The 15,052-nt window shown below is 43.2% G+C and overlaps 1 protein-coding gene across 7 annotated transcripts in view; it reads right to left on the bottom strand.

Annotated features, from left to right (window-relative positions):
• ARHGAP26 (Rho GTPase activating protein 26) overlaps positions 1–15,052 on the bottom strand; it is a 422,569-nt gene that overhangs the window by 293,198 nt on the left and 114,319 nt on the right. For all 7 annotated transcript variants that reach the window (XM_042938105.1, XM_042938115.1, XM_042938124.1 and 4 more), the window contains exons 5-6: positions 14,766–14,867; positions 6,584–6,694 (exon numbers count right to left, since the gene is read on the bottom strand). In XM_042938105.1, coding sequence (XP_042794039.1) covers positions 6,584–6,694; positions 14,766–14,867 — 213 coding nt within the window. The remainder of the gene's footprint in view (positions 1–6,583; positions 6,695–14,765; positions 14,868–15,052) is intronic.

Genomic DNA, 15,052 nt, shown 5'->3' with positions numbered 1-15,052 from the left:
CTCTGGAAAACGGTACTGAAGTTCCTCAAAAAATTACAAATAGAACTACCCTACAACCCAGCAATCGCACTACTAGGAATTTATCCAAAGGACACAAAAATGCTGATTCGGAGGAGCACATGCACCCCAATGTTTATAGCAACATTATCAACAATAGCCAAATTATGGAAATGCCCACTGACCTATGAATGGATCAAGAAGATGTGGTGTGTGTGTGTGTGTGTATGTGTGTATATATGTGTGTGTGTGTGTGTGTGTGTGTGTGTGTGTGTGTGTGTGTGTGTATATATATATATATATATATATAGAGAGAGAGAGAGAGAGAGAGAGAGGGAGAGAGGAATACTACTCAACAATGAAAAAGAATGAAATCTTGCCATTTGCAACAACATGAATGGAACTAGAGGGTATTATGCTAAATGAGATAAGTCAGAGAAAGACACATATCATATGATTTCAATCATATGTGGAATTTAAGAAACAAAACAGATGAACATAGGGGAAGAAAATGAAAAATAAGATAAAAACAGAGAGGGAGACAAACCATAAGAGACTCTTAAACACAGAAGAAACAGGATTGCTGGAGGGGTGTTGGGTGGGGGATGGGCTAAACAAGCAAAGGACATTAAGGAGGGGAACTTGTTGGGATGAGCACTGGGTAGTGTAGGTAAGTGATGAATCACTAAATTCTATTCCTGAAATCATTATTATACTATATGTTAACTTAGATTTAAATAAATATAAGAAAGATAAAGCTGCTTTGCTTTACATTGTTTAATTTTCCAGTCCCTAAACTAACATACCTTTAGTAATTAAACATAATCTCATTTTTTTTTCACCTACCTCTACTCCTCTACTCTTCTGAGAGGCAGCGCTAATAATGTTCGCAAAGGAAAATTCAGCCCATGGTAAGAACTAAGGTATGTGCTACTCTCCCTTAGTTCAAAGGAAAGAACAATCTTTAGACTAAGCCACATGACCAGCCCACTTTATCAAAGAGCTCTGTACTGTGAAGTAAGGCAAAATCCAGCTTTTAATAATAAGAAATCCTGACTTCCCCCCTATTATCCCCAGAGCAACTATCCCCTTAGATCCTCATGGGAGGTTGAGAAGCAGGCCCAGCTGGGTCCTCTGTTTCAAAAACTATCTAGTGACACCATATATAGATCACTAACATAAATCAATTAAAGGGTGGTACACCACATAGAATCACCAAAGACTAATAATGAATTCTTTTCTTCAAAGATGATAGAAGCTTTTGAACTCGCTCTATATAAAATACATTTTGGGGAGGAAAGCTCATGATTTTCCTCCTGGAAGGCTCCAGTAATAGAGAAGAAGGAGCTCTTAAGCCAAACCTAGTGTCAGTGTTTACAATGAAAACTGTTTTTTCTGATCTCTTCCTTCCCCCACTCCCCCACCCCACCCGTCACTGAATGCTCCGCCCATCAATTTTCCAAGGCACTGAACCATCCTCTCCTGGAGAGTAATGCAGAAGATAAGCAGCTAATTCTAAAGTCATTCCTCCTATTAACTCTGATTTATCTTCCACTTAAAGTCAACAGGGCCTCTCACACCAAATGTAATTAAACACACTCCAGAAGCTCACGAACACACCACCTGGACGTGCACACAAGTGCTCCAAAGGCAGAAAGTTACTAGTATTTATTTTGGTTCTCACTTCCTTTGGTGTCATGCTTCATTGTTCATTCGTCGATGGGAAATGATTCCATAGATATTGTTGACTTTGGCCCACTTCCCTCCTCCCCTGGCAACGTATCTCTTCCCCACCCCATCCCCACCTTCTGACATCCCCTCCCCACACAATGCATGAACCTTTGAATCTATCACCCAGTGGGAAATGAAAGACCACTTCCCAGTGGGTGGGCGAGACCCACAGAAAGACCCCAAAGATGGGATCATCTGTCTGCCTCAAAGGAATTCTTGTACTCAAACCCACAGGAGACAAGCTCGTTGGAGCCCCACCTTGGCTGGCAGAGAAGCAGCACATCCACACAGACTCTCCCCTGAACAGTCAGCAATGCAAAATCACAGCATGACAAAGGAAATACCAAAGAAAGACCTTCTCCACCTCCCTCTGCCTCCTTCCCCCGTCCCTGTTTTCCTCAGAAAGTAAGAAAAATCTATTTCTATTTCCTACCAGACAACATAAGTTATATGTATTTTTTAAGTAAGTAAAAATGTAACTGCTTCATTTAGTGACAGCTGCATCATTCTGGACTATCTGCTAAATTTAGATGGTTTCCATTTATACAACAAAGCTATTGTTATAGGCTGAATTGTGTTCCCCTACCCCAACAAAAAAACAAAATTATGTTAAAATCCTAACCCCAGTAGCTCAGAATGTGATTTTATTTGGAACTAGTCTTTATGAAGGTAATCAAGTTAATGTTAGCCAGTAGGCCCTGATATAAAATGAATGGTGCCCTCATAGAAAGGGGATACAGTATTCGTACAGAGAAACACACAGAGAGAAGACACCTTTAGAGCACCTTTACAGCAAGGAATGCCAAATACTGCCAGCAAACTACCAGAAGCTAGAAGGAAGGAAAAATCATTTTCCTACAGGTTTCAGAGGGAGCATGGCCCTGCTGACACCTTGATCTTGGACTTCCAGCCTCTACAACTATGAGAACTCAGCACAGGCATGCTGACAGGATGCCTGTTCAGCAAGACAGATATACTCAGACTGATGTGTTACGAGATGCACTGTAGTGTCAGTGTCCAGATCCGACTGGGGAAGGGGGAAGCCCAAGAAAGGATCCAACAAATCAAAGGGAAAATGAAGACCTGCACTGGGGCAGAAGACCAAGGGCAGGAAGGTACAGCACCAAAAAGTATTTACAAGATACATCTCAGAAGATGCAGTGCCTGATGAACGCAAGGAATGAGCTCTCCTCAGCACTAGATTACTTTCCATTATGAAAACTCAGGGAATGTGGCTTCATCCTCAAGAAGGGAGTAGGTCATTATCTGCAACCCAAAATCTCCAGAACATTTAGTACTTCAATAAGAAAATACAGGCTTCTAGGGCACACACAAGAAAATATGGTTTAGATCCCAGAAGTCTGAATTTTCTTCTTTGGAATACTCAAATCTTGCTTCTTTTTCTGAAGGTCAATAACATCCTAGTACTTGAAGTTACTTTGTAAGAAACAAATGAACATAGTCAATATGCACAGAGGTCCCTTGAAAGGCTGGAAACCAACTACAACCCTGACTACAACCAACGCAAAATATGAATATCCACACCAGGTGCCCCAGCAATTTAGTTCAGTAAATTTCCTGCTGGTTTCCTTTCCACCTGTAAGCAATCAAATACTGTTTCGTACAGACTAACAACCAGACCATTCCAGTTCTGCCAGGTAGCAGATGTCACCTTGGGGAATAAATGTGCTTCCATTTCCCAATCTGAAAACAGATATAAAGCAGCAATTACCTACCCTCAGAGATAGTATAAGGGTAGGACGGCCGTATGGGGGTGAAGTGATTCTTAGCGTACGACACAGTTTGACCTAATCCTCAATTGTTATTTCATGGTCTTCTGTACAATCTCAGCCAGGGGTTCAAACTTAAATGTGTGACACGATCGCCATAGAGGGTTTGGTGAAATAGGGATTACTGGGCCCCACCCCCAATTTTGGGGTCTCGGCTAGAGCCTGAGAGTCTGCATTTCGAAGACTTTGACAACCACTGATCTAATCGGCGGTGTTTTGATCAATCTCTCCCACTATCCATAGCTCCTGAAGCAGTGACCAGCCCATAAACTGGTGGGTCGAGAAACGAGAGCTTCTGTAAAAGGAGTGAACATGCGAATTCTACATCCAGCCTCTCAACCACTCATTTAATTTCACTTTGGGCAAGTTCCTATCACTTTCTCTTCATTCTAATAAGGGGCCAGAAATCGTCTCTTATTAGCTCTCCAGGTGCCTCAGTGCACGGCCTACAAAACATCTGCAAACCGCCAAGGTTTTCCACTCTTCACATCCCTCAGGCACTTCCCCATATCCTCCCTCCTGTCCAACCTGCTACTGCACTGCTTGCTACCTTGGCGACCTCTCTACTACATCCACCTTGCTTCCCAAATGAGGCTCTGAACTCCTCAGACACAGCAGCGGGGTCTTCAGCCATTTCCCTGGTATTCACGAGGTAAACGCTTTCAGATTCACCAAGACTTTTTAGATTAAAACAGGCAGGCCTCGTTAGTATTGGCACTTGTCACATGTGCTCATCTGAGTGAGCACCTGGGTGACTGAAGCTTAGATATTCCTCTATCTTAGAATAAAAAAGTAATTGCTACCTGGGTGCCATTTAGGTTAGCTCCATTCTAAGCATCATACATGAGGAAACTGATTCCTCTTAACATCTTTATAGGGTAGGTGGTATTATTTTACTCCTTTTGCAGATGAGGAAACTAAGGCTCAGAGAACTAAGTAACCCAAGAACACACAGCTAGAATGGCTGGGCTGAGATTTCAGTTTAAGCAGTCTGGCTCTGGAGCCCTTACCAGTGATGTTTTACTGCCTCTCAAACACTCAAGATATGGATATACTACAAATGGGAGTCAGGAACTAGAAGGATTGTTCCTTGCAGGTTTCTTTAAAAAAAAAAAAAAAAAAAAAAAAAAAAAAAAAAAAAGAAGAGGAAGAAGAAAAGGAAAAGGAAAAGGAAAAGGAAGAGGTGGAGGAGGAAGAGGAAAGCCCACCTAGATCAGCAGTCATCAGGCCAAGTCCAGCCTTAGCTGGGCTGAAACCCACACATTCATGAGAAATCAAGGTCTACTGCTCCAAGAGGTTCTGTGTTGTTACCCAGCAAAAGCTTACAGACACAGTATCTGATTCACGAGGAACACGTACTGGGAGATACAAGGGGACAACAAGAACAACAAAAACACCTCAAAGAAGTAAGATAGGCCAATTAAAACCCAAGACATCAAAAGCAAGCAATTGTAGAATACTATCATTGTGCACCTCAAGATTATTACAATCACTGTTGTTTTCCTCTAGAAATTCTGGTAAAATCAATTAAAAACATCCAACGCTAATTCTGTGACAGCATTTGAATGCCTGCCCAGACCACAGGAAATAGGCTTCAGTAAACCTTTCGCTGAAAAGCTGGCTTTAACACCTCTGTGTCCTAAGCAAGGAAATCAATAAGCTCATTTTCTCTGTAGGATGGCCTCCCCCACGACACAGACTGCAAAAACAAGGGGATTTTGACAGGAGACCGTGATAGAGACCACTACTAGACAGGAAGCTGGCTCTCAAGTTTCCAACATTCACATAAGAAGACTGAGGTAATTAAGGATATTAAAGAATTTGCCAGGGGTGCCTGGGTGGCTCAGTCACTTGAGCGTCTGATTTTGCTCAGATCATGATCTCACAGTTCGGGAGTTTGAGTTTCACATCAGGCTCACTGCTGTCAGCCTATCAGTGCAGAGCCCACTTTGGATCCTCTGTCCCCCTCTTTCTGCCCTTTCCCCACTTGCGCTCTTGCAAAAATAATTATTTTTTAAAAAGAAGAATTTGCCAGATGAGGTGGCTGAGAAGGAAAGCTCAAAATCCTAGTTCCAATACAGTAAAAAAAAAAAAAAAAAAAAAATCTAAGTATCAGATTCCAAAGCCACCAGAGTCTGATAAAACTATTAGCAAGTTCACATCCCTAAAAAGCATCCCAGAATTTTATGAATTAGAAATGGAGCACAGAACACTCTTTACTAAAACAAGTGGTTATTTTCTCTCCGTTTCTTATAGTTTTATTGTTTGCTTAAGAAAATCACTTTCTGAAATCTAGGTAGGTAAGAGTCTTACTTCTACAGAGACTCCAGGCTTGGGTCTAAATCAGAGGCTGCATTTTTAGTGAAAAATGCAAGGTCTGCACGAGTTTGAAATTGAGGCCCATGTGCTCTCTCGGTGTTTCCATGACATTTTCGTACTGTGCATTCTGAGTGCAACACAAGGGCAGGGCAGCACTACCACTGCACAAAGCCACACCCATGCTAAGGTGGTCTCAACTAAAGCCAGACTGGTTTGCACACTACAACCTTTCTCTCCCTGCTACTCGGTTATAACCAACTACAGTGAGAAATCACTTTATATAGTACCTTTTAATGCACGGAAGGAGCGTGGAGGGGCTTTGAACTCCGCAGACAAAAAGAGGAATGTATCATGTACATTCCCCTTTTTCCTTGGGCAACTACTACGTTTGGATTATTTGAAGGAGAAAGGAAGGGGGTGGGAGGGTGGAAAGTTAAGGTGTAATCACTACTGTTGGGCAAGATCAACAGTCCTCCCCCTGCCCTACTTCCACCTAGAAACCAATTAGCACAACACAGCAGGGCCAGAGGAAGCACTATCACTTCTGCTCAGGTTGCCCAAGAATGGCCACAGGGGACAGTCCAGGGTAGACAGACTGACAAAGCACTGTGACTTAGCAGAAGGCACAGTACCAGGGCTGATCAACCTCTTCATCAGCAACTTAGAGCATTTTGTAATCTAGGCAGTGCAATGAGGACTGGAGGTCAAAGTGCGGGTATACCATTAAACCCTGAGCATCTACTTACCGGCTCCACGAACTCAAACATCTTTCTCTCTTGGACTTCCTGCACCTTGAAGACATACTCCAGGGATACTTCATAGAAATGCTGCCGGACCAAGTCCACTTGGCTGTCTGCCTGCAAACAAGTCAGAATTTAAGAGGAAAGTCAAGTCACTACCCAAGGAGAGCATTCAGCAAGCAGGCCACAAAATTCCTTGGAGATGGTTTTTATACACAATTCAGACAGCATGAAACAGACCTAAGACTAGTGACAATGTCCTAGGCACCATGTCCTTAGGTATACATATATTACGTGACATTATTCGCTCCTCATTCACTATAGTGACTTAATCCTCATCCAATTCCTAAAAAGAAGATATTCTCATTACCTCTAAGTGACAGGAGGAAAATGATGTCTGCTAACATTAAGGAACCTGAAGCAGCCAGTACAGGGCACAGTTGGGATTTTTGTGCTTGTGGATCTGCCTCCAAGACCCTTGATCATCTTTAAACTAGGAGGCTGTACCACCTCCCCACACCCAAGGGCAGACCTGGGTTCTAAAGAAGACAGATTTTTAAGGAGAAAAAAAGAAAACCTGCAGGGTTCTCCCCATCCCATTAGGAATGAACAAAACCAGCTGTTAGAGGGCAGGGGCCTTTAGGAAAGGACATTTCCACATGAGTTTCACCTATTTTCTTGTTTGTCAAGGGACAAACTGTCAGTTTACTTCAGCAGAGTAATTACACTATTCCATCTAAGCCTCCTTTCTCCGTCCATGCAGAGGGGGTGCTGCATAGGCCCACACATGCGTACAATCAAACCACTGATGCAGGATATAGACAGCAGGGGAGAAAATGAGCCTGGGTAGAATAACAAGATGCTATTAAGTACCTCAACTATCACTGTGAAGTTCATAACATTTCCACACTATTGCTATGCCACCTCACTGTTACAGTGAATGCACATTTCAATGACAAAAAATATTAGTATTTTTTAAAATTTTATCCACTTATTTTTTAGAGACAGTATGCACGAGCAGGGGGAGGGCAGACAGAGGGGGAGACAGAATCCCAAGCAGGCTATGCACTGTGAGCACAGAGCCCAACTGGGGCTCAAACTCACAAACCGTGAGATCATGCCCCTGAGCGGAAATCAAGAGCTGGACACTTAACCAACTGAGCCACCCAGGCGCCCCTTAAGATTTTTTAATAAAAATGAATATCCTGGTAGTGGGAAACAAACATCTGCCTTCTTTAGAAGTGACAGGGTGAGAAACCATTCTATAACATACTTCACAGAGACAAAGCCCCCAAAGAAATACCTCTTCCAGTGTGCGTTTGTCAAGATCCCTGCAGAGGAAACTGGGGACATATTTCCCATTACACCAAATATGACACTGCTATCTTTCTATCTAAAGAACGTGGCAAATCATTCATTCATTCAACCATCATGCACAAAAAGAAATTTCCTTCATGGAACTCACAACATAGGGAAGCAAAAAGATTCTAAATAATTATGTCCATAAACAGAAAATTACAAACCCTGGTAAAGCACAAACAGCCCAGTCAACTCTCCTGTGAGCAACTTCCTCCTAGGTAAACATATTAACACATAGAAGCTAATTGGCTAAGTGCTGGGTGGGGAGGCAACCAAACACACACACACACACACACACACACACACACACACACACACACACACACACAGCAAAGGGCTAAACTTGGGGGTATTTTCTAAGCCTCTAAGCAGGAGAAGCTGGTATTTGCGGACTGAGAGATCTTTATTTGGAGGCCCAGTTTCAGAAAGTGCTGTACCCTCCTTCCCCAGGTGTGGCTCTTCAGACCACTGGGCTGATCCCTTCCACCTGGGCTCCTGCCAGCTAAGCCCCATATGCTCCTGCAGCGTCTAATTTCCTCATAGTGCAAATCCAACACACTTACACCAGGGATGCATCCACTTCCCCTGACCACCCACACACCTCAAACATCCTCCTTGCTCAGGCTTGCCAACTGACACTCCAACTCAAGAAAGGGTCATTCTGGAAATTTGCAACGTGGCTCCTGCCATGAGGCAGCAATGGAGGAAACTCCTAGGAGACAGACAGCAGAGCCCGGCATCAGTCAGGGAGCTAACAGCCCAAACATCTGGGTTGGACTCACAGTTCTATCATTTTCTAGCTGGAGAGGCCTACTCAAGTCACTTATTCTCTCTGGGGCTCTTTCCCACACCTGGAGGTAGTATCCGCCCTTGCGAGAAAATGAGCTAAAGGATGTGAACAATTTGAAAGCCAAAAAGGGCTGTGTGCACATCTGCTGTTACTACCACCAAGCCCTTCAGACAGATGGCCTTCAGCTCCTCCCCCCTAAGTCAACCATGGGTCTCGGGGTGACTAAACTCCTTTCCTAACTAGTCTCCCTGCTTTCTTTCTCTCCCCAACCCCAATCCAGCCTGCACCCAGCAGACAGAAGAGCTTTCTTAAAACTGGAATCAGAAGGGGGTGCCTGGGTGGCTCTGTCGGTTAAGTGCCTGACTTCGGCTCAGGTCATGATCTCACGGTTCGTGGGTTCGAGCCCCGCATCGGGCTCTGTGCTGACAGCTCGGAGCCTGGAGCCTGTTTCAGATTCTGTGCCTCCCTCTCTCTCTGCCCCCACTCATGCTCGGTCTCTGTCTCCCTCTGTCTCAAACATGGTTTGCAAGACCCTGTGTGACCTGCCTCCCCGCCCCCCCAATGCATCCTCCCTGTACTCCAGCCTCCCAGATTGACTCCCTGTCCCCTAACACTCTAAATACTTTGCAATTGGTGTTCCTTCTGTTTGCAAACCTCTTCTAAATATTTAGTTTTTTAAAACTTTAAGGCACCATAAGAAACTTTTACATTATGACCCAAAAAACATGCCTTATAATTTTCTTCTGTTCTAGCTTCCTCTATTCTATTTCATGACCTGACCCAGTAATTCAGATTTTTATGACACACAATTCTTAAAAAATACTTTATTTGAGAGAAAGACAGAGAGACAGAGGGAGAGGGAGCGGGAACAAGCGCAGAGGAAGGGCAGAGAGAGAGACAAAGAAAGATTACCAAGCAGACTCTGCGCTGATAGTGCGAAGCCTGAGGCCGGGCTCGATTCCGCAAACCTTGATGCCATGACCTGAGCTGAAATCCAGAGTTTGACCCTTAACCAAATAGGGTCCCGAGGTACCCCTAAAATATGTTATTTTTAAATAATTTCTACACCCAGTGTGGGCCTCAAACTCACAACCTTGAGCTCAAGAGTTGTATGCGCCACTGACTGAGCCAGCCAGGCACCCCAATACACGCACAACTTCAAGAACAGCGTCCTAGCTTTTCTCTTAGTGGTCCTTCTCATCCTTCTAGTTTCAATTCATTTGTTAACCTCTTTAGAAAAGGCTTTAGTGACCATGTTAATGTATATAAGGTAAAAAGCGCTGGGGTAACCTACCCCCCCCCAATTTATTTCCTTATCACTATGTAAAATTATTTTCAATGCTTTTCTCTGCCTGTGGCTCACCTACTGCAATAGAATATCAATGAGAGCAAAGACTTTGTCTCATTTTTCCACTTTTCTATCCCAGCTTCCAGAACATTGCCTGGCCCATAGTAAGCATTCAAGAGATGCTTAAGGAATGAATAAATTGATCTCTACGTGGCCATCAGTGATCCAGTTCTCAGAAGAAATGCATAACTCCATACATTTCCACAGGAAAGAGAAGAAGAAATCCAATTAGAATGGTAGGTTTCTCGGGGCGCCTGGGTGGCTCAGTCGGCTGGTTGTCCGTCTTCAGCTCAGGTCATGATCTCACAATCCGTGAGTTTAAGCTCCGCGTCGGGCTGTGTGCTGACAGCTCAGAGCCTGGAGCCTGCTTCAGATTCTGTGTCTCCCTCTCTCTCTGCCCCTCCCCCTCTCACACTTTCTCTCACTCTCAAAAATAAACATTTAAAAAAAATTTTTTTTAATTAAAAAAGAATGGTAGGTTTCTTTTGCCAATGCCTTTGCTCACCTGAGCCATAGAGCTCTTCACATCATTAGACCCCCTCCCCGCCCCACCCTACAATGGACTGGTAGGCCAGGAGTCCAGCCCACCTGGCAACCACTCAAGATGGTTTCCCTGCTTGTTACTTGAGAAACGGTTCATCTACCAGCTTGTCTGAGATGCACCAACCACTCTAAGGTTCTTGGAAACAAACACTGTCCTAGGCTCTAAGTTCATTAAAGCCGATCATTCATTTACTCTCCACGATACACTCAACACCTGAATGGACTCACAGAAGTATGCAATGAATATTTGTTAAGTGCATATTGTCTTTAAAGTTTCTTAGCCCTTGGAGAAGAAAAGTTAATTTACAAAAGAATCACCCACTAGATGGCAGTGTCATTCCACATCACTGCACTATAATTTTATTCACCAAATGTAGGGATTGGCTAGAATTTCAAAGTATTCAGTTCAGAGCTCTGCAATTAGGTAAGAATTCTGGATATTTAAAGAAAGTACATTTCATTAAAAGTGCAGTAGGTGTCTGGTAATATTTCCAAATTGATTTTTTAATAAATGTGAGAAAATCATCACTTAATAGCTGGAGGACCTTGAACAAATCCCTTGACCTCTGCAAGGAACCCAGTTCCTTCAAAAGTATTTCCAGTAGGTTCAATCAGAAGATTACCAAGGTCCCTCCTTCAGGTGGTGAATCCTATCTCAACGACACTGGCATTGAATAACAATGGCTGCCTAGCTGCCCAGCAACATCCCTCCCTCCCAAGGTAAAGAGGCAATTAGGAGAGTACAGTGAGTTCAAAGAGCTCCAGGGTCAGGGGCCAGGGTTCACAACCTCACTGACTAGCTATTGGCAGGCTACTGAACGGCGAGGGAATAAATCTGTCCCTCACAGAGTGGTTATAAGGATTTCAGAAGATTCCAAGTGCCTAACACAGTACCTAAAATAAGCATCAGTAAATATTTGCTGGCCTTATTGTTGTGGTCAGTGAAAAGTATTGTATCGTTTTTGTTGTTATAAGATTTTTATCAATTTAATTCAGCTCAGGCACAACTAAAAAGCAATGCTCAAGAATACCCGGACCTTAAAGAAAGACTTACAGCCCACTCCTTGCCCTCAAAGTACTTAGAAAGCGTAACGAGGTCAAAGACAAGCACACAAAGAACCATAAAAGAGTGTAATGTAGAAATGCCCACTAATACCTGTAACTGACAATGTCAGGGCTATAGAGTAAAAGTTGGTGTCCCTGCCAACATTCGTATGTTGAAACCTAAGCTCCAATGTGACAGCACATGGAGGTGGGGCCTTTGGGAGGTGACCAGGTCATAAGGATGGAGTCCTCATGAATGGAATGAGTGCCCTTATAAAAGAGACCCCAGAGAGCTCCCGGGTCCTTTCACCACATGACACCACATCAAGAAGAGTCATCTATAAGCTCTCACCAGATGCTAAATCTGCCAGTGCTACAATACTGGCCTTCCTAACCTCCAGAACTGTGAGAATTAAATTTCTGTCTCTATAAGCTGTCTCACCTATGGTATTCTCTTTTACTAGCCTGAACACACCAAGGCAGTGACGAAGAGTACCATTCAATTCGGGAACGGGAAATGGGGAGGAACGAGCCAGTCATAGGGATAATACTTTATATTTGTTTAGCAGCCATAACACACATCCCCATACATGAAATAGAGAGAACACATACTTTGTGTTTTACCAAAAAATGGAACTAAAAGATCAGAGAGGTGAGTACTTGCCCCAGGTCACACAGTGAAAACACCCAACAGCAGGCCTTGAAGTAAGGTATCACTTTCCCAGACAGTGCTCTGGGCTGACACTGTACTATCTTGGGGGGAGAGGATACTGGCATGGCTTTAGAAGAGTATGTTACAGTCATCCCAGACCAAGGAAGCAGCATCCAGGTATGGAGAGAATAGACCAGAAAAGCATCCTCACACTGCGGAATGCCATGCCTACAGACTAACTGTGCTATGGGCCGTCAACACCAACAGGTGGTAGAACAATCACACAGTTGTTCAACTCTCAATGACCCTGACTCACCTAACTGCTTAGGAACTGCAGAGCTGGCCACATCTGGTCATTGCAAGCTGCAGCCAAAAAGACTTTCCTTAAAGGTAGTTTCCAAACCCTAAATGCTAAATGACTCTAAGAAGGGTAACTCACTAAACAGTGAGGGCATCAGGACAGATCCTAATTTATCATGGATAATTGCATATTCTTGGGTATCTTCCAGTGCCCATACCCCACACACAGCTGGGATCCCATCCAAGGAATTAAGTACTTTATATACGATCCAGTGAAAATAGGTTCTCTTTAGCCTTCTCCAGCACATCTGACAAGATTCACCTGAGGAGCTAGGCTACCTTCAAGAATCACCTCCCCATGTGTTTGCTCCTTTTTCCCTAGCCAGGTAGGAAATCTTCCAGGACAGGTTAGTGTTTTCTACTTTTCACACCAAGTACTCAGTTGCTATAAGCTGGCTGACCGGCCAAGAACTGATCTGCAAAGCCCATTACAAACACTTGTTGCTGGCAGTGTTGTTGACTCCTCTTCATCATTTACACAATTGGTTTAAACTTGCATTTCAAAGCAAAGGGCTCTGAGAGCAAGACATTCCTAACTGAGGATGTGCAACAAATCGGGTTGGGAGGGGTTCAGACTCCACCATCTCCTATGTTATCTTCATTTTTCATCCTTTAAACATATGATCTTCATATTAACTTTCATGTGACAGAAGCACTGCATGGTATTTGCTTAAAAACAAAGTAAACTGAAGAATGAAGGCTAGCTTGACAAGTGTCCATCGAATGATGAACGGATAAAGATGTGGTACACACACACACACACACACACACACACACACACACACACACACAATGGAGCATTACTTGGGCATTAGAAAAGATACCTTGCTATTTTCAATAATGCAGATGGAGCTACATACAGAGTGTAATCCTAAGTGAAATAAATCAGAGAAAGACAAATACCATATGATTCTACTCATGGTATTTAAGAAACAAAATAAATGAGCAAAGGGAAAAAGAGAGAGAAGCCAAGAAACAGACTCTTAACTACAGAGAACAAGCAGATGGTTACATGGTGGGAGGTAGGTGGGGGGATGGGTGAAATAGACAATGGGGGTTAAGGAGTGCACTTGCTGTGATGACCCCTGGGTGATGTATCAAAGCACTGAATCACTATATTGCACACCTGAAACTAATACCACACTGTATGTGAATTAACTGGGATTTATATTTAAAACTTAAAAAAAAAAAAAAAAGAATGAGGCGCTAACTTGGAAGTCACAACCTCTCTTTACCACATACCTGAGAAAGGTGAAGTAAATTGTTAAGAGTTAAATAAAATGACATCCATGTAGTCAACTTTGGAGTTCCACTATAACCTGCTCGGTCTTCCAGAAACCACTCCCTTACCATGCAAGTCTCCATGAACTAAATGAGAATTATGACAGATCCATGGTTGCAAAGTTAACTTATCTTTCCAAGTGAATTACTCTTCATGCCAATCCAGAAAGTCCTAGGGCAGGCCACATAATTTATCTCTTGTGAAACAAAGTTACCAAAGCGTAAAACATATGAATGGCAATAAAATCCTGCTTAAAGAAAAAGAGACAGAGAGAGAGAGAGAGAGAGAGAGAGAAACAAAGACACAAAGAAAGAGAAGGAAGACTGCTGTGAAGTACCAATGGAAATATTTTTTAAAAAAATAGTAACAATAATATTGGAGGAAGAAAAAAGTGTTTCAGATGCTGACTTTTCAAATCAGTGATACAAGGCAGGAAGTCAAAAAGTAAAGCAATAGGGTACAGAACCAAGGTAAAGGGTGAGACAAACAGGAAAACACAAAATTTCAGTTTGAAAGGAAGAAGTACATTTCAGTGCTCACGGCTGCCCCACAAGGAGGTGAGTGACGTTGACCAGCAGTATGTGCTCCCGCCCACCTGGTAGGTTGGACAGCCACAAAAGGAGTATTGTGGATGTGAAGATACAAAGGGAATCCAGGCATTAGGCATCTGATGAGGGATCGGGGTCAAGCTCCTGGTTTCTGAGGCCACTTCAAACCCTAGGATTTTCTGGCAAGGAGGAACGGGCACATATTCTACAGCAACACATAGAAATTAAACACCTTGTTCAGGATATTAGTGAAGTTTCTTACCTCCTGAAGCTGAGATTCTTTCTTCTTAGAAGACAAATTCAAGTGTTTTTCTAAGACACCACAATACTTTTCTGTCTCCTTGTCATACTTCTTTTTGGCTTCCTGGCAAAAAGAAGACAGGAGGGAAAGAGTAAAACGTTGCAGGAATAAAAGCAACCTTGTCAAGACCTGCCGGCTCAATTCCATAGGTCACCATTCCTTCAGACCCAGAACAGCCAACTACCCATCTCTTCCTTCTCTTCAAATAATGCATATTAAGTCAAACCAACCCTCCATCAACACACAGA

This window comes from Panthera leo, chromosome A1 (assembly GCF_018350215.1).
Source record: "Panthera leo isolate Ple1 chromosome A1, P.leo_Ple1_pat1.1, whole genome shotgun sequence".
In the NCBI taxonomy this organism is placed as follows: domain Eukaryota; kingdom Metazoa; phylum Chordata; class Mammalia; order Carnivora; family Felidae; genus Panthera; species Panthera leo.
The sequence above is the reverse complement of the archived record's forward strand: the minus strand, read 5'-3'. Positions and strand labels throughout refer to the sequence as shown.